The 18,383-nt window shown below is 59.9% G+C and overlaps 1 protein-coding gene across 1 annotated transcript; it reads left to right on the top strand.

Moving 5' to 3' along the window:
* The first annotated feature begins 585 nt into the window (after nucleotides 1–585).
* TFEB (transcription factor EB) lies at nucleotides 586–15,739 on the top strand. Its single transcript, XM_071578755.1, has 9 exons — nucleotides 586–879; nucleotides 10,614–10,857; nucleotides 10,932–11,186; nucleotides 11,275–11,355; nucleotides 12,009–12,129; nucleotides 12,311–12,367; nucleotides 12,708–12,783; nucleotides 12,940–13,087; nucleotides 13,419–15,739. Exons 2-9 carry the CDS (start codon nucleotides 10,663–10,665, stop codon nucleotides 13,857–13,859), a joined length of 1,374 nt encoding a protein of 457 aa, XP_071434856.1. The 5' UTR covers nucleotides 586–879; nucleotides 10,614–10,662; the 3' UTR covers nucleotides 13,860–15,739.
* Nucleotides 15,740–18,383: the final 2,644 nt, after the last annotated feature.

Here is an 18,383-nt window from a genome sequence, read left to right on the forward strand (position 1 = left end):
GGCACGTCTCCAGGTCACCACTAACACTCCATGGCCCCAACCAGGGGCCTGGGACAAGGAGGGGAAACCCTGGGGCCAGGGGGTGTAAAGGGCTGCACAATGCTGGTGTAAAGAGCTGCATGATCCCTGTGCAAGGGGCTGCAGAGTCCTGGTGAGAAGGGGCTGCACAATCTGGTGTGAGGCTTTGCATGATCCCTGTGCAAGGGGCTGCATGATCCTGGTGCAAGGAGTGACATGACTGCAGTGAGAGGGGCTGTGTGATCCTTGTGCAAGGGGATGTCCAGTCCTGGTGCAAGAAACTGCACGATCCTTGTGCAAGGGGATGCACAATCCTGGTGCAAGAAACTGCACGACCCGGGCACAGCCCTGCCATCACCCCCTGCCCCAACAGCCCCCTCCCGACCCGCTCCGGGAGTGAACCCCCCATTTTTGGGGAGAAACTCCCCATTTTCGGAGAGGAACCGCTCCCATTCCTAGGGAGGAATCCACCACCCCGCAGTCCCGCGACGGCCCGGGCGGGGACTACAAGTCCCGGCAGGCTCGGGGGGCCGGCCCGGTGCAAGCTGCGCTCCCGGCGTGCCCGGGGCGGCCGAGCCGAGCGAGGGCAGCGGAGCGGGCGGGCGGTGCTGCCCTCCCTCGGCACGGGGCCGAGCCGGGCCGGGCCGGGCCGAGCGCAGCCTGACTGAGCCGAGCCGAGCCGAGCCGAGCCGAGCCGAGCCGCAGAATCGAACCGGGCCGAGCGCAGCCTGACTGAGCAGAGCCGAGCCGAGCTGAGCCGAACCGAGCCCAGCCGAGTGGAGCGAACCGAGCCGAGCGCAGCCTGACTGAGCCGATCCGATCCGATCCGAACCACCTCGTTGCCTTCCCCGACCCCCGCGGGTGAGTGCAGGGGTCCCGGGGGGTCTCAGGGAAGGGCCCCCTCGGCTCAGAGCCCCCCTCGGGGAAGGGGTCTGGGGGTCTTGGGGTGCCCCCTACGCCCCATCCCGGCGCGCTCGCAACTCGGGGTTTCTTTTTTTCCCGTTTTGCGGTAAATAACATCGCCCCCCCCTCCCGCGCTCCCCTCGCCCCCGGCAGCGGCCCCGCCGAACGGGGGTTCAGCCCGGCCGGGGCTGTGGCTGCTCCGGGGTTGGGGGGGCTTCGGGGGTCTCCGAGAGCTTGGTCGGGTGTCCCCTCCGAAAACCCGAGGGTACCGGGGGCTGCGAGACCATCGGCAGCCCGAGGGGACCACCCGCACCCCACGCGTGGGGAAACAGGCGCGGGTGCTCCCGGACACCCGCGGGTCGCTCGGGGGGTCCCGGCACCGACACCACCCCCGGACAGGGCGCAAATTCCCCCCCGGTTTGGGGGGCAGAGAGTAGGACCCCCCACCCAGCCCAGCCCTGCTGCTTTTGGGGTCTGCAGAGGCTCACAGGAGTTGGGGTCCCCCGTGTCACACGGCTTTAGGGGTCACCAAGGGGACACCTTCCCCCCGGAGAGTTTGGGGGGAATAGCAGGGGCTGCCCTGGACCGACAGCCGCCGATTAATTATATTCATGAATTAATTGCGAGGCAGGAAGGATTACGCCAGCCCCCGTGTCCTCCGGAGCTTCAGCGAGTCAGATGATGGGGAAATTTCCTTAAAAAAAAAAGAACAACAGTGAAAATCTGGTGGTTATTGTGCTCTTGTAAGATAAATAAATAAGCCGGTGCGAGTCCGGGGAAAGCAGGGCCCGTTTCCAGGAATCCCGGCGCTCCTGCGCGTTCCCGGCCCTCGGGCACGGGGGGGAGTTTGTGGTTTTTATATAACACGGGCCGGCAGCGGCGGGGAGGGCATCGGGGGGTATTTTTATTTCCTCCCCCTCCTCTGTTTTGCCCTGCCATGTTTGCTCGGCTTCATGCACGGCTGCTCCGGCCGGAGCAGGGACTGGGGCCGGTCTGTGCTGAGCCTGCCCTTACTCCCGTCGGGGCATCCCGCAGGGAGCGCCGTGCGGGACCGGGGGGAATTGGGAACGGGGCGGACGGAGCTGGGAGACCCCCTCGTTTGGGCTGGGGGGTGGGTGGGTGGGTCACAGCGGCACGTGCTGCCCCCGCTGGATGTTTTCCGAGGGATGCTGGACTCGCTTCCTGAGGGATGCTGGGTTCGCCTCCCGAGAGATGCCCATGGATGGCCGTGCGTGTTTTCCACGCGGTGCCGGCCCTGCCGCCTGCCCTTATCAGTCGGAAACCGCTCCGGGGTGGAGCTGCCAGCGACGGGGCAGCCAGCGCAGCATCCGGGGGTTTGCGATGGGCTGTGATTCCAGCCAGGGCTTTTATTGCTTTTTCCACGCTCCGCGGCGCCGAGTTTGCCGCACGTGTGTTCCTGGTGCCCCCGCCCGTGCCGGGACAGGGCGCCCTGGCCGCGGGATTCTGGGCAAGGGGTAGAGCCCCGTGGGGCCAAGGGATGGATGAATCATCCGAGCAGGGGGGACATTCCCGGGGCCCAGGGTGGAGTGGCCCAAGCGGCAAAACCCTGCGGGGAAAAACAGCCCTGCAGGGAAATGGGGTCGTGGAGGCCACGCTGGGGGGTCCCCCCAAAAAACCCACCTGTGCTGCAGGTAGGAACAGCCTCTGGCTCCTCGTGGCTCTGCCCACAACGGGGGTGCTGCAGGGGGGAGCTGGGGGCTTGATGTGGTGGCACGGGGAGGAATCTCATCCCTGGGTTGCTGTTTCTCCTTTCCTGGGCTGCAGACTGATGATGGGGAGGGAGGGAGCTGGCACGTCCCTGTCACCTCTGTGCCCCATCCATGGGGACAGCTGGACTTTGTGCAGTGGGTTTTGGGGCACCTTGAGCTGACTTGCCCAAAGGGAGCTGTTTCATAACTCCCCTGCACGGGGTTATCCCTCTTCCTGGGCAAAGAGGAACCAGACAGGGGGAGCAGTGGGGTCCTGGGTGTGGGGCTGCAGCCTGGCAGTGCCACTGTGCCACTGGCATGTTCCTGAGGCAGCATCATGGTGGCCAGTGCTGGTGGTGACCCGTGGTAGCCATTTCATGACAACTTCTAGGACCCCCTGTTTGCTGTGGGGGTTCTTAGGGATCCCAGGAGGATCCCAAGGATCCAGCACTGAGTATTTTACACCCCAATTAAAGAGCAGAGCAGGCTCAGAGGTGCCAGGTGTGCCAGTCACCACTCTGGGACATGCTGCCTCCAGCCTTCTGGGCATCCTGTGGTGGCCTTTCCACAGTGGTGTCACCTCTGGTGAGCCCAGGAAGGCACCACTTGGGCTTTTCTGAGCCATTGTGTGGTCAAGGTGTGGAGGTGGATGGGATGCAGCAATTCCCAGGGCCAGCCATGGTCATCATCACTGGAGGGATGAAAGGGAGGGTCTCTTCCTCAACACACAGGAAATACCTGCTCATCTTTTTATTTCCCCCACTGCTACACACATAAGGAGCCCCAGCGTTCCCCCCAGTTCAATCCAAGGTTGTGCCCCTCTGCCTGGCACTTTGGTCAGTGTGTTTTCCATGTGGATTCCCATGCCTGGGATCCCATGACATGGTCAGCCCAGGAATCCAGGAGGCCAAGCCCTGTGCTCCAGGGTAAGGTCCATGTCCTGCTCCTCACCTTCCAGAGAGACCCTGAGTTGGCTGGAGGTGGAGACATAGGGGCAGTTTGAGAGGTGGTTTGGAGAGGTCGGTTCTCCAGGGCTGGAGGAGGAACTTGGGATGAGGAACCCAAAGGATTTGCAGCAGATGGTGGATGGGTTCACCTGTGTGGAGGGTTCAGGGTCTTTCAGTAACATCCCCACGGTTCCCACAGCCTTTCCAAGGAGGTTGTGCCATCTTATCTTTAAAGTCTCTTCTAAGAATTGCTCCTGGGGTTTTGTCACCCTTCCTACGAGTGCATTCAGCTCCAAACAAACTCCCCACACCCTGTGCTCTGCTTAGATTCCCTCCAGTTAAATGGGTGCAACTTTCTTTCCGGATAAACCTGAAATGCCCAGTGTGGGGACGGGCAGGGGAGTTTGGGGAGCCTCAGGGACAAGCGAGGGCAGCAGTGCTGGCTCTTGGCCAGGCTGTATCCTTGGGATTTGGGGGGAATTGCAGTGGAGTAGGGGATTTTGAGACGGAAATGAGGGGGCTGCAGCCACTCTGCACACAGGGAGTGATTCCCTGCTCTGGATTGCACTCCCCAGGGGAGGAGGGAGCTGGTGCCAGCAGGCTTGGCGCTGGCTGCAGCTCCTGCCTTATCTGCACAGGGTGGGTGCCATGCTCAGCCCTGGCTCTGCAGCTCCTCAGGGAACACTCTGGGCTCGGGGCAGGCAAAGGGCTTGCCTGGAGAAATCCCAGCTTGGTGGGAAGAACCTCTGGGCTCCTTCATGTAACGTGCACCGAGCAGTGCCCATAGCCAGGACCCGACCCGGCTGCACCGGTGCAGTGCCAGGGCAGGGGCTGGATTGGCAGCAGGGGCTCCCAAGAGACCAGCCTGACCTTCACGGAGCAGGAAAGTGCCGGGCTGAGCCGGGGGAAGGAGGGAGAGCAGCAGCCTCTGCTCAGCGGGTAAGCGGCGCTGGCCGGGCACTCCCTGGGCATGGGAGGTGCTGCTGGGGTGGGATGGCAGCGGGACGAGCCCTGGGGCGGTTTGGGAGGGCAAGTCACGGGCTGTGCCCAACTTGTTTATTCCTGGGGAATGGGAACAGCTGTGTCTCCATGGCTGGGGTGGCCGGGGCTGCCGGGCACGGCACGGTTACATGAGCTCTGCCCTCGCCGAGCCTCTGGCCAGGCCCTGGCGGCTGGACACGGCGTATTTATAAATATTACCTCCTTGCAGCAGCACGGGGCTCGCAGGGAGAGAGGGAGGGAGGAGGGATGGAGGCGGTGCTAGGGGTGCCTCCAGCACTGGAGTGGCCACTGTCACCTTGCACCTTGTGCTTGTGGCAAGTGGCACCATGAACTTGGCTGAGCATCCCAACTTCCCAGGATGGTTTCGAGGATTCTGGGGCGTGTGGTGGCTCTGAACCCCAGTGCCATGGTGCATTCTCTGTCCTGCTGGCTCCAGGCGGGGGGCTGGGATGTGCTGTCCTGCCAGTTCCCCTTACTGCTCACTTATGTGGTTATTTAACAAAGCCAACACCCAAGTTGCCTGGAGTCACCCCAAACTGGGGCAGGTTTGCTTTGGGGCCTGGCTGGCTGCCTTGCTGAGGTGAGCAGGACGTGGAGTGGGATGTGGAGCAGGATGTCCCTGCCAGCCCCTCCAAGGTCACCCCAGTCCCCTCCTGCCTCCCTGCAGGGCGGGCACGATACAGGGCTGATTAATCACTGAGTGGGGTGGTGCAGCCTCCGCTGGCTCAGCCCAGGCCTCCTGCCTGTTCACACTTTTATTTTTAATTGCTGCTGCTGGGGGGGCAGGAGGGGGGCCAGGGGCTGCCGGCGGGGGCTGTGAATTCCCGGGTGGTCAGTTGGACAGTGATGTTTCAATCAGGGCTCCTGCTCTGCTCCAGATGCTCTGCAGGAAGGGATTTTGCTCAAGTTTGGAGGCAGGAACTGGCCCCACCATGGTGGGTCCCAGGGGTCCTGCTGGCTGTCCCAGCCCTGCACCTGGACCTGCCCCATGGGTGCCAGTCTCCACCTGCTGTGTCCAGCTGGTGTGATGGTCTGCATGCCATCCCTCAGCTGTACCACACCGGGCAGAGCAGCTTCTTGGGGGGAAAGAGAAGCTTTTTGGGGTGAAAAGAAACATTGGAGCAAGGCTGTGTGTTATGCCATAACTGCTGCCACTCACAGGTGGGCTCTCATGGGCATACCTTGGCACCACCAGAACCAGGGGTGCTTTTTATGGGCCCCGTTTATTCAGCCCTGGGAGTGACACTGTGACAAGGGACACTCAGCCCTCTGTGATACCCAGGAACTGATGTGTTTCCCTCCACTGGGTCCCTGGCACCTCCCTGGTGGGTCAGACTTTCATGGGCGTTTTGGGGAGCCCTGTAGCTGGGGTCATGCTGCCTCCCAGCCTGGTGTGAATGTTTTTCCTGTGCCGGCTCCCTGGGCCACTTCCAGTTGCGGTGTTTTAGTGCAGGGCAGGGAAAGCATTTGGCCTCTGACCCAAGGCCTGTTAACAGCGTCGCGGTCCACGTTTCTGAGATGCCGGGGCTAAAACAGTCCTGGTGACTCAGCCTCTCGCTGGTGCTGTCAACTGACCCCGCTGTGGCTCTGCCAAGTCCCTCCGCCTGCTCCTTCTCCCTTTCAGGGCTGCGTGATCCCTGCATGGGGAAGGTGGGGTGGCCCTGCCCACCCACCTGCCCGACACATCTCCTGCCCGCTGGGTGGGTGGTGAGGAGGGCACTCTTGCTCTCTGGGGTTGGAAATGGGGCTCCATCCTCATCCCAGAGGGATATAGGCTGGATGGCACCTCTGGAGCCTCTGGCCCAGCCTCAGGCATGGCCAGTGTTGGTGTTGGATCAGGGTCTCCAAGGATGGAGGTTGCCTTACTGCCAGGTTTCCCTCCTGGGGGGAAGAATCCCTTCCTAACACTGTGGATTAGACCCTGTCTTGCTGCCCTTCCTGGGGCTGCCCACCCTCCTCATTCCCATGGAGAAAAAGAACCCTTGGCTGCTTTCTCACTGGGTGCTGGCGTTACCCAAGCCCTGTCACAGCATAAATCACCACCACGGTGGCTGTGCCAAGTCCAAGGGAGTGCCCTGAGGGGCAGCCACAGGCTGGTCCCAGCTGTGCAGTGCCAGGCAGGTCCAGCCACATTGCTGAGCCTCTCCACCCTTACAGTAAGGATTTTTTTCCCAAAATCCCAGCCAAACCTCTGTCAGTTTGAAGCCATTTCCCCTTGTCCTGTCATTCCAGGCCCTTGTGAATAGTCTCTCTCCATCTTTCCTGTTGGCTCCTCCAGGTACTTGAAGGCCACAGTTAAGGTGACCCCTGAGCCTTCTCTTTTCCACACTCGTTTCCACCTGTAATGCAGGTGCTTACTCTGCACCCACTCTGGGCACGTGGAGGCTGAGAAATCCCTGTGTGCCACATCTCCTGGAGTGTCAAGGGACAGCTTTTGTCCCTCTGTACTTGCAGCCTGGGGTGTCACTGCAGCCCCCGAGGTCACAATGGGTCAGACCCAGCCTGTGCTCTGGACCCCGGAGTGCCCAGTGGCAGCAGCTGCATTGTTGTTTCCCTGCTTTTTCTGGGCTTGCTCTCTCTCTCCTGTGCTGCAGTGAGCAAAACAAAGCAGGTTTGGAGGTTTTTTGCAACTTCCCCCCCACACCCTGCGTGGCTGCTGCCACGTTAAAACCACGGCCGTAAAAATGAGGAAGGCAGAGCACGGAGGAGCTGCTGGGCCTGGCACCGGAGGGTCCCCCAGCCCCATCCTGCACCCCGGTATCCCCTGCCCCGTCATGCCCCTTCCCACACAGCGGGGTGGCAGCGGAGCCCGGGACACCCATGGGGTGGCTTCGTGGATGCCCAGCAGGGTAGCAGATCAGTGTTATCAGGGTGGATGCTTCTTGGACTGGAGCAAACACTACTGGGCTTGTGGCTGCCTGGACGCCTCCAGCTGTGCCTGCCCGGGCTGGGGAACCCTGGGCTCCCTCCCTCACTTGCCATCCCGTGTCTCTCCCCACCCCCCTGGCATGTGAAAACGAAAACGAGGAAGGAAGGAAGGGAAGGCTCAGCCAGCACTCGCTGCCAGTAGTGAGAAGCAAAGCTGTTTTCACTTCTTTCTTCTCTCTTTCCTTTTTGCTGCCCTCGGTTTGTGGCCCAGAGAGGCGGTGGGTGGGTGGATGGCCCCATCCCCTCCCTCCCTGGGGGTCCCTCTGCCTGCCTGAAGCTGCCCATTGATTTTTCCGCTCGTAAAACGACCACGATCGACCGGGCAATGAACACAGGCAGGAGTGGGGCAGGGCAGTGGCTCCTCCTGCAGTGTGTTTGGGGGTTCTCAGCCGAGTGGGGCATCACTCCCTCCCTTCAGAGGGTGGGCAGTTGTGTGGCATTTGCAGGGAATGTGTGAGCCTGTGCCTGGCAAGCAGGATGGGCACTGTGGGTGCCACCTCCCTGTGGCCACCCTGGGAGGGTAACATGATCTCCACACTCTGCAGGGGCTAAATCTGGAAACTGCCTCACAGCAGCTTTGATTTCTGACCCACACCTGGGCACAGCCGTGGGCACAGGCAGGAGCCCCTGGCTATGCCAGTGTGACTCCAGGTGTTCTGTCGCTTCAGGTGGCACTGGGTCACCCGTGTCAGCTCTCAGCAGTGCGTCCAGCGGTGCAGCTCCAGGTGTTCTGTCCCCTCAGGTGCCCCTCACTGGCTCCTGGCTGTGGGTCTCTCACCAGCCTGGCCCCTCGCGTTGCGCAGCAGCACCCGATGTCACTCCAGAGCATACCAGCGGTTGCTGAGCAGCCACCCCTCTGCCACCGGCTGTCACTGCAGGGCTGAGGGGCACCTCGGGGCTGAGTGAGGGGATAGGGAGAGCTGGGGCAGCTCTGGGTGCCACTGGGGATCCTCCAGCTGGAGCCACCCCCGAGTGCCATTCTGGCATGTTGGGTTCTTGATGAAATAACACCCCAGAGGGAAAGCAAGAAAGGTCTAGAAATAACCTCGCTGCTAAGTAGCAGCAGAGATATTTTGAAGGGAGATGCATTCCCTGGCTCTGGCCCCAAGCTGTCCCGGTGGTGGGGCTGGTGGGTGGTGATGGAGCACGGCTGGAGCCTGCACAGCCCTGTGCTCTCTGTCTCCCAGACAGGAAAAGAGGAGTTGGGCTGTGGAGCAGGACCATGACCTCCTCCCTCCAGCTTCCTGCCCCTCAGCCCCTCTTCTGCCTCTCCATCCCCTTCCTGTTGCTCAATCACCCATCCTGGGCCTCCCACCACTGTCCTGCCTCCCTGTGAATCAGGATGAACCCTCTCTGGGGTCTCCTCCCAGTAGGGACCAGTCTGGGGCTCCCACTGATGCAGGGGGGGCTCTGGCTCAGTGGGAAAGCCACAGGGCACCCTCTCAGGAATAACAGGCATCCTGGATGGACCTGCCATCCCGTGTGCTCTGTGTGTGTCTCCCTGGATCAAGAAGTGGTGGGATGTGTCTCCAGGGTGGGACATGTCCCTCGGGGTGGGGTGCCCTGCTCTGTGCTGCTGGCCAGGTCCCCATCCTCTCCCACCAAGGCTGACTCAGAGTGAAAGCAGAAGCTGTTCAGTGTTTCGGGGAGAGGGGGGAAACCAAGCAGAACCAAGGGAGTTATTTTAAACCTGACCTAATTTTCCTCCTCTCCTTGTCAGGTCCAGCTCTGACCACCCTTCCCCATCCTCATCCTCAGCAGCAACCCTTCTAAGGAGCTTCCTAGGGGAGAGGGGTTGCTTTTAATTCCCCCCCATTTTCTATAAGGAGGGTCTTGCAGCCAGGCAGGGTGCTGGGACTGAGACTGCTGGGGTGAGTGGATATTGTGTGGTGGGTGGCTACACCTTGTCACCCTCCACATGACACCCTCTGCAGGCTGTCCCTGGTGTCACTGGGGTCTTTTCCACAGAGCTCTACTGTTTCCCATCTCAGACAGCCCCGTGTGCCTTCCTCTAAGGCCCTTTGGAGCATCTGCCTTAACGGAGCTCCAATGGATAACTGTCCCAGGCTCTCGACTCCCATCCCCCTTTGGACAGGCCACCCTGGCTAGTTGATTCGCTTCCCCTTGCCAATCAGTAGCTGCTCCTGAGCTGTGTGATCCTATTGCTGTCTGAGGTGCCTCGATTTCATCTCCCCTCAGAACAGCACATGGCACTGTGTCCCAGTGCCGGTGTTTGGTGTCTGCCGTGGCCCCTCTGTCTGTGATCACACCTTGTATTTAAACAGCAACACCCCCCCAGATCTGTGTGGTGATGCCCCCTGGGGTTTGGGCTCCTGTCCCCTTTTGGGTCCTGTGCTCTGCATCCCTCCCAGTGCTGTGGTCCAGATCCTCAGCCCATACAGCATCTCCCACAGACCTCCATCCCACAGAGCATCTCCCGCATCCCAGTGCCGCGTGGGGAGCGAGTGCCATGGAGAGCCGTGGGTAGGGCAGCTCTCTGTGCCCTGGCACCCTCTGGCCCTCCATGGGCTGCCATCCTCTTTGTACGGGGGAACAAGGGCCGGTCTGTGCGGGGCAGGGCCCTCTCCCGCCCCCCCTGTCCCCGCGCTCGCGTGCGGCCCCGCACAGAGCCTGCCTTGTTCATCCCACCCCGAGCGGAGCTTTGGCACAGCCTGGCTGGGGTTAAACCTGCCCCCGGCTCCTGGCACCCGCCGGCCTTTTCTTCCTGCTCCTGCCTTGCTTTCTCTTTCCCTTTCGCTCCAGTGTTTGGGAAGTTGGATCAAAGTGCGCTCCAGCTGAACCTGCGGTATGTGAGTCCAGCATGGGGTCCCCGGCCGCCCCCTGTGTCCCTCGGGGTCTCCGGCTGCTCCCTGTGCCCCTCGGGGTCCCTGGCTGTCCCCTGTGCCCTTCGGGGTCCCGGCTGCCCCCAGGGACAGTGATGGTGTGGTGAGAAGCTGCAGCAGGAGGATGGACCCGTCCGGCTGGCACTGGGGCGATCATCGCAGACTGGGGCCAGTGCGGGTGCTCTGGGGTGTCTCCTCACTCCTCAGGCCTGTTTCTCTGCTGTAGAACGGGCTGTTGGTGATGTGCCGTGTCTTCCCCTCAGGGTGACCTCCGTGCCAGGCGGGCGCCCGTGTCCCCCCGCCCGGAGCGCCATGGCGTCCCGCATCGGGCTGCGGATGGAGCTGATGAAGCAGCAGGCGCAGCAGGAGGCAGAGCGGGAGCGGGTGCAGCAGCAGATGATGATGAACTACATGCAGCAGCAGAGGATGCCCGTGGCTTCCACCCCGGCCATCAACACCCCAGTTCACTTCCAGTCCCCACCACCCGTGCCAGGAGAGGTCCTGAAGGTACCGTGTGGGGTGTCACCCCCCCTGGGCATGGAAGAGCCCATGGGGGTCCCTCATGGTTTGTCCCCTCACAGGTCCAGTCCTACCTGGAAAACCCCACCACGTACCACCTGCAGAAGTCACGAGACAAGAAGGTTCAGGCTTATCTCTCTGAAACCTACGGGAACAAGTTTGCTGCCCACGTCAGCCCTGCCAGCCACTCTCCCAAGCCACCCCCCGCCGCGTCCCCCGGTGTCCGGCCCAGCCATGTCCTGTCCTCCTCGGCAGGAAACAGCGCTCCCAACAGCCCCATGGCCATGCTCAACATCGGCTCCAACCCTGAGCGGGAGGTGAGGAGGTGTCACTGCACTGCTGGGGGTGGCACAAGGTGCTGGGAAGGGCAGAGAAGCCCATTGGCACTTGTGCTTTTCCTTTCAGTTTGATGAGGTCATCGATGACATCATGCGCCTGGATGATGTTCTGGGCTATATGAACCCTGAAGTCCACATGCCCAACACAGTAAGTGATGGGTGATGGGAAGGGATCAGACCCATTGCTGAGAGGGAGGGAGGCTGTGGAGGTCCCACAGCCCTGTACTTTCAGGGACAGAGGTGGCACAGGTGGGACCTTCTGCCACATCCCCACAGCGCTGCCTGAGTGCCAGCCCTAGCCAGCCTGATCCTTGGAGGCAGCAGTATCTCCCTCCTTCCATGAGAGTCAGTTCTCCAGCTTCTTTCCCTCTAATGACCATTGGGAATCCTTTTAAAAAGCTGGAGAGGCGGGATAGGGGCATGGGGAGGGACCAGACATCCACTGCCGTGTTGGGGATCTGAGTGCCAGGAGTGGTTTCCCAGCCAGAAGCTTCCTCAGAGCAGCACCATCTCCTGGGTCAGATCCGTATGGCAGCTTGTGCCTCTCAGTGGGATTCATCCTGCTGAGCCCTTCTCGGATGTGATTCATCTGCCCTATTTTAGATGTTGGCTGTGGGAGGGGATCAGCTGTGCCCTTTGAAGTCCTGTTTTCTTTGCTGCTCTGATTATTGCTTTAAGGGCCCAGGAAGACAATTCCACCTGCCCGGGCTACACACTCAGGTCCCAGAGGCCAAGGGGCTGGGCTTGATCCCAGTCCCCAGCCCTGGATGGAGGTAACCTGCCCATTCCTCTGGTTTTCAGCTGCCCATGTCCAGCAGCCACATGAATGTCTATAGTGGGGACCCCCAGGTGACAGCCTCACTCGTTGGTGTCACCAGCAGCTCCTGCCCCGCTGACCTCACCCAGAAGAGAGAACTCACAGGTATGTCCTGCCCCAGAACTGGTGTGGTGACAGTGAGTGCCAAAGCTGACCAAGGCTGCCTTGTCCCCACAGGCAGGAAGGGGGGCTCTGGGGGTCCTGGGGGGTCTGATGCCAGCATGGGATGCTCGTGGGGTGAGTCACAGCCTTGTCCCCTCTGGGTGACCTTGTGGGTCTCTTGCAGATGCCGAGAGTCGAGCCCTGGCCAAGGAGCGCCAGAAGAAAGACAATCACAACCTGAGTGAGTTCAGTGCTGGCTTTCCCTCTCTGGACCCGAGTTCTTTCTCCATCACTCTTCATCCTCATTCCTCCTTTCTCTCAGATGGTTCCCCCATTCCACCTCACCCTCAGAAAGGCCCCCAGCCCCCTGCATGTCTTCCTCTTTCCTGTCTTTCCAAAATGCAGTGCAGGAAACACCCCATTGTCCTTCTGGGGGGAGGTCAGACCTGCTGGGCCATAGATGGAACAGGGTGTTTGACTCGAGGTTTCTCATCCTGAGCCCCCCAGCTCAGGCTGTGGGATATGGGGACTGCCCTGCTCCTGCTGCCTCCTCACTTCCATCCCTCTCTTCTCACCTGCAGTCGAGAGAAGGCGAAGGTTTAACATCAATGACCGCATCAAAGAGTTGGGGATGCTGATCCCCAAGGCCAACGACCTGTACGTATCTGTGGTTCCTGCAGGGCTGGGGTAACTGTGTGTCCCACGGGCTTGCTCAGCACGTGCTGATATTGCAGAGGGGCTTTTGGTGGAGCAGGGGTGAGGGCGCACGTTGCTGGCAGGCAGGTCCATCTCTTTTTCCACCCTGGATGACAGGGATGTGCGCTGGAACAAAGGGACAATCCTGAAGGCATCCGTGGACTACATCAAGAGGATGCAGAAGGACTTGCAGAGGTCACGAGACCTGGAGAATCATTCGCGGCGCCTGGAGATCGCAAACAAGCAGCTGCTGCTCCGCATCCAGGTGAACTTCCCTGTGCTCTTCCCTCCATCTGCTCCACTCCAGTCCCACAGACAGCTCACCCCTACCCTGTGAACGGGATGGACAGGGGATCTCATCCCTCTTCTGGCTGTCAAGTCATCAGGAATAGTCTTCAGACAAACCTGATGTCTGAGGCTCAGGTCACTACACTGTGCTGAGCTTTGTGTGGGTCACCATTTTCCATCCTCTGCCTCCCCCATGGGTTCTGTCTCTGTGGGCTCAGTCCCTGTGTCCCTACCACCTCCATAAATGTCTGTGTGCCACGTCCCTGTGTGTGTCATCTCACCAAAGCTCCGCTGTGTCCTGTTGGCAGGAGCTGGAGATGCAGGCGCGTGTCCACGGGCTGCCCACCTCCTCACCCTCGGGTGTCAACGTGGCCGAGCTGGCTCAGCAGGTGGTCAAGCAGGAAGCCAGCGGGGACGAGGGGACACTGGAGCCACTGCTGCCACCTCCAGACCCCGAATCGCAGCCGCAGCCGGCACTGCCTCCGCCGCCACAGTCTCCCTTCCACCAGCTGGACTTTACCCACAGCCTGAGCTTCGACGACGGCTCCCAGGGCTTCCCAGACAGCCTGGAGCCCGGCCACAGCGCCTCCTTCCCATCCCTATCCAAGAAGGAGCTGGACTTGATGCTGATGCAGGACACGATGCTGCCCCTGGCCTCTGACCCCTTGTTCTCGGCCATGTCCCCAGAGGCCTCCAAGGCCAGCAGTCGCCGGAGCAGCTTCAGCATGGAGGACACAGACATGCTGTGATGAGGACCTGCTGCGGTGCTGGGGCGAGGACTGGCCCATCAGGTTTGGGGTTTGTGAAGTCCCAGGACACGCCTGGCAGGAGGAGCCCGTCCTGCCACGCACTTGAATCTTCCCAGGAGTACCTTTCTCTATGCAATGGGGGCTCAGTTGAGCCCGCCCGGTGCCACCGTGTCTTTTGCAGATTGTTTTTGCCAGGGGCAGGAATGGACCCGACTTCAGATTCCATGGCCTGGAAGCCTGATCTCGGCTGCTTTGCCTTCCAGTGGAACCCCCCCAGCCTGACCCCCTTCCCCAGGGTGCCCCTCGGGGCCTCGAGCCCCTGGGAGCAGAGGAACGATGCTCTGAGCTTTGTGTCTGGCTTTGCTGCCTCCTTGCCCTGCCCTGGGAGTCCACGTTCCCAAGGAACCTTGCCCAGTGTGGTCTCTGAGTTCTTGATGCTTCACAGTGCCACGTCCCTCACGGTTCCTCCTTCCCCGGAGCACCCACCGCCTCTGGGGGTCACAGGGCTGGGGGGAGACAAGGGGCTCCAATTAATGGAGCACATTAATTAACATGGCACCAGGGTGTTGTCTGAGTGAGCTGAGTCTGGGGCTGCCACTTCAGGTGGGTGTTGAAGGCATCCAGAACAGCTGGGATGGGGGTTTTGATGCTCCACCAACCCACTGCTGTGACCCCCACCTTCGGGGGGGACCCCAGCTCAAGGTTTGGCCACCACCCCAAATCCTCACTGGCGTCTGGACAAGGGCTGGACATGGTGTCAGGTGACCTTCAGTCACCCTTGAGATGTCCCCACAGAGGTGCCTCTGCCCTGTGACACCAAGCCCTGGCTCTTTGCTGGAAGGATAAAGGAGTTTTACACCTTGTTGGGGATACATGTGGAAAGTCCTGCCTTATGTGGGGCATGAAGGTCTGGGCTGCGACCAGGGAATGGTTTATACCGGTTGCCAAACCTGAGCTGCTGCTCTCTGCCTTGGACTTTGGGATTTGTTTCTCTTCCAAGTGTCACCAGCTCATTCCCCAGCCAGGGTGGCTCCATGCTGGGGATCTGCTGGTGACTGGGAGGGAGCTGGGAAGGGCACGGGGCCACAGTTCACAGGGAAAATACTACATGGATTTATTCAGGGAGAGGAGGGAAGGAGACCTCTTTGGCAACCATCACCCCCCAGGCCGTGGGTGCCCACAGGGATGGGGCTCACTGGGCACACCCGTCCTGGACCAGCGATGGGGGATGTCGTGGGGTTGGGAAAGCCCAGCCAAGGTGGGACAAATGTGCCCCATCGTGGCTGGATTTGGGATTGGAAGTGAGGGACAGCCACAGTGCCCCCCTGGGGAGGTGCCTGTGGGATGTGAGGGTATGGGAAAGTGCAGAGGGAGGGCAGGAATGGGGGAAGGAAGAGGGAGGAGGTGTTGGAGTGACCCTGGAGTGCTGGGACAGGGGAGGGTCTGGGAAGGAGGGTGCTGGGTGAGGGCTCTGGGCTGTGAGCTGGTGGTTTGGGGGTGTTCACAGGAGGCCTTGGCACCCTTTGTGTGCTGCCATTAGTGCCTGTAAAGAGAATTATCCCCTGCCAGGGTGAGAGCACCCCAGAGGGGCTGTGTGGCTGCTTCAGGGCAGGCATATGGAATCCCATAGGCTTGGCTTTAGGGTGGTTCTGTTGTGCCCTCAGGCACTGGCAGGACTCAAACAGAGTTTGGGCATCCCCCCAGCCGTGAGTAAACAGTTGTGGATTATAATTATTATTTTTTTTTAATCTTTTGGGGGTTTTGTTTTTTTTTAATGCACTGTGCCCTGATTAAAAATTTTACTACTGTTTTATAAATAAATGTATAAAAGAATGAACTGGAATGGAAGAAGAATCATTAAAATATATTTATTTACAACATCCTGCAGTGTTGCAGTTTCTTCTTGTTCCAGGGGAGGGAGGATCGTGGTGCTCACAGGACACAGAGTGATGCCACAACTGTGCCCAAATTTCAGGCTGCTGCAGCATCCCTGTCCTTGGGGGCAGCTCCTGGGATATCCTGGGATACTTTTTGTGGGAAAGCCCAGGTTGAATTAAGGGGGAAGCACTTGCTGTTCCTCTTATTCAAGTGGTCCTGGAGTGGTTTGGGCTTTTTGGGGTCACTCCAGAGCCCTTCAGGTGGGTGTTTTGGTGGGGTGCACAGCCCCTGGTGCTGAGCATGGCTCTTAATCTGTGTGGGGGCTTTGCTGCCCCTTTCCCACTGCTGGGGCTGGGTTGGCATCACCCCTGGGTGCTGCAATTCCCTTTAGGGCCTGAGACCCCTGGTACAGGCAGGTCTTGGGGCAGGCTGGGGACCCTCCTGCCCAGTGCAAGGAGAAAAATCTGCTTATCAAGTGTCCTGCTGAGCCCATGCCTGGCAAAACTCATCACATGCCACATCTGAGCCACGTGCCAGGTTCCCACTGCCCCCCACTCCCCTCTGTGATGGTGTTAAACACACACACGGGAAAAAAGGAAAGCAAATCCACCTTAAAATAGACTTCCCAGGATGGAAAATCACAGGGGCTAATCTTGGAAACTTTATTAAAAGGAGAAGGAGGGGAAAAAAGAGCGAGAGGAGTCTGACAGGGGAGAGGAGGAGTGAGTGGTTCCAGACACTTTAGAGAAAAACTAAAAAAAAAAATCCCTGATTTGATTTATCTGGGGAGTGTGAACACTAAATAGAGAACAACGCCTGAAGTGTGAATTATTTCCTATATTAACACAGCGAAAAACTGATAGGCTTTTCATGTCAGGAGAATAGTGTGGAGGGAGGGAGGGGAGCGAATGACATTGTTCCATCTCCGGGTTTGCTCACTCTTTATCAGGCTGAGATCAAAATTTATTCCCAGGATGAGGCCTGCGGCCTGGCTGAGGCCCTAGAGATTTTTAAGGGCCTAATTAAGAAAACAGGATGAAAATGGCGAAATAAGAGGGCAATTTACTTCTTGCAGAATAGGGAGATCAAATCAACTTATGAGCAATTAATGTGCACAAGGAGAGAATAAAGGGATGCCGGGATATGGAAGAGGGCCTCATTTTAATGACATGCTCTGGTGTTGGCATAGAGGATTACTCTGAAGGTCAGATGTAGATTGAAACGACCTTGCAGATTCTTAACCCTCCTTCCAATTAACAGAACCAACTCAGAAATGCAAAAGACCCTGGCTCGGAGCACTGTCATCCCTTTATGTTCCAAAGGGAGGGGGGAAAAATAAAATTATAAAGGAGAGAGAGGACGAAAGGGGGTTTCCTTGGCTTCCACAGCAGCTGTGGAGTTGGGAGCTGGGGCAGGTGGGAGAGGAGGCTCTTAATTACAGTCTGTGAGCCACCCACGGAAAAAGCAGAGTCAAGGCTCTGAGTGGGATATAAAAGGGAGGGAGCACTGGCTGGGGTCGTTGTGTGTGTGATGAGCTGTGGCTGGGCTCTGTCTGAGGGGATGGACAGACAGAGCTGTGGGATGGGGAGCAGACAGGTGCCACCACACTGGGGAATTTGGGGGCTGAACCCGGGGGGGTCCTCACCTCTGTCCCCCCACCCATGCCAGGCTGTCTCAGCGGGATTGCGTTGCCCGTGATGCTTTTTCCAAATGTTGTGGTTGTGCCCACGGGGAGGAGGAAGGAGGGAGCGATTTGGAGGGTGGAGGCGTCGCGCGTGGCTGGGACACCAGGATGAGGTACCCAGGATGGGGCAACGGGATGGGATACCCGGGCTGGGATACCCGGAATGCGGCACCGGGGTGGGATACCCTGGATGGGATACCCGGGCTGGGATACCCGGAATGCGGCCCCAGGATGCGGCTCCGGGCCGGGCGCGGCCGCCGCGGGCTCCGGCGGGTCGGGGCGGGAGCAGCGAGGCTGCACCGGGGCTGAGCAGCCACAAGAGAGAGCCAGACGGTCGCGGAGCAGCCGAACGCGGCCGCGCAATCCCGAGCCAGGGCTGGGGGTCGGCAGCGGGACACCCCCCGGGGCTTCGGGATCGGGAGGGGGGGGGAGCGGGACACGCCCCAGCGATTTGAGCTCTGAGCCCCAAATCCATCCTAGCCCGAGCTGCAGCCCCGGCTGTGTGAGCGGCAGGTGGGGGGGCGATTCTCTCCCTCTGCCCTGCTCAGGTGAGACCTCACCTGCAGAGCTGCCTCCAGCTCTGGGGTCCAACATCAGAAGGATGTGGAGCTGCTGGAGCCAGTCCAGAGGAGGCCACAGAGGTGCCCCGAGTTCTGGAGCTTCCTCTCCTCTGGAGCCAGGCTGGGAGAGCTGGGGGGGCTCACCTGGAGAAGAGAAGGGTCTGGGGAGACCTGAGAGCCCCTTCCAGTGCCTAAAGGGGCTTCTGGAGAGCTGTAGAGGGTCTTGGGATAAGGGATGGAGGGACAGGACATGGGGGAATTGGTTCCCCACTGCCAGAGGGCAGGGTTAGATGGGAAATTGGAAAGAAATTCCATATGGATGGTGAGGCCCTGTCACGAGTTGCCCAGAGAAGCTGTGGCTGCCCCATCCCTGGAAGTGTCCAAGGCCAGGTTGGACTTGCC

This window comes from Pithys albifrons, chromosome 28, assembly GCF_047495875.1.
Source record: "Pithys albifrons albifrons isolate INPA30051 chromosome 28, PitAlb_v1, whole genome shotgun sequence".
In the NCBI taxonomy this organism is placed as follows: domain Eukaryota; kingdom Metazoa; phylum Chordata; class Aves; order Passeriformes; family Thamnophilidae; genus Pithys; species Pithys albifrons.

Bases quoted from the DNA above. Each gene is read 5' to 3' on its own strand.
- TFEB (XM_071578755.1), top strand. From the start codon at position 10,663: ATGGCGTCCCGCATCGGGCTGCGGATGGAGCTGATGAAGCAGCAGGCG. The intron at 12,130-12,310 runs GTATGTCCTGCC...GGTCTCTTGCAG, and splicing joins CCAGAAGAGAGAACTCACAG to ATGCCGAGAGTCGAGCCCTG. The intron at 13,088-13,418 runs GTGAACTTCCCT...TCCTGTTGGCAG, and splicing joins AGCTGCTGCTCCGCATCCAG to GAGCTGGAGATGCAGGCGCG.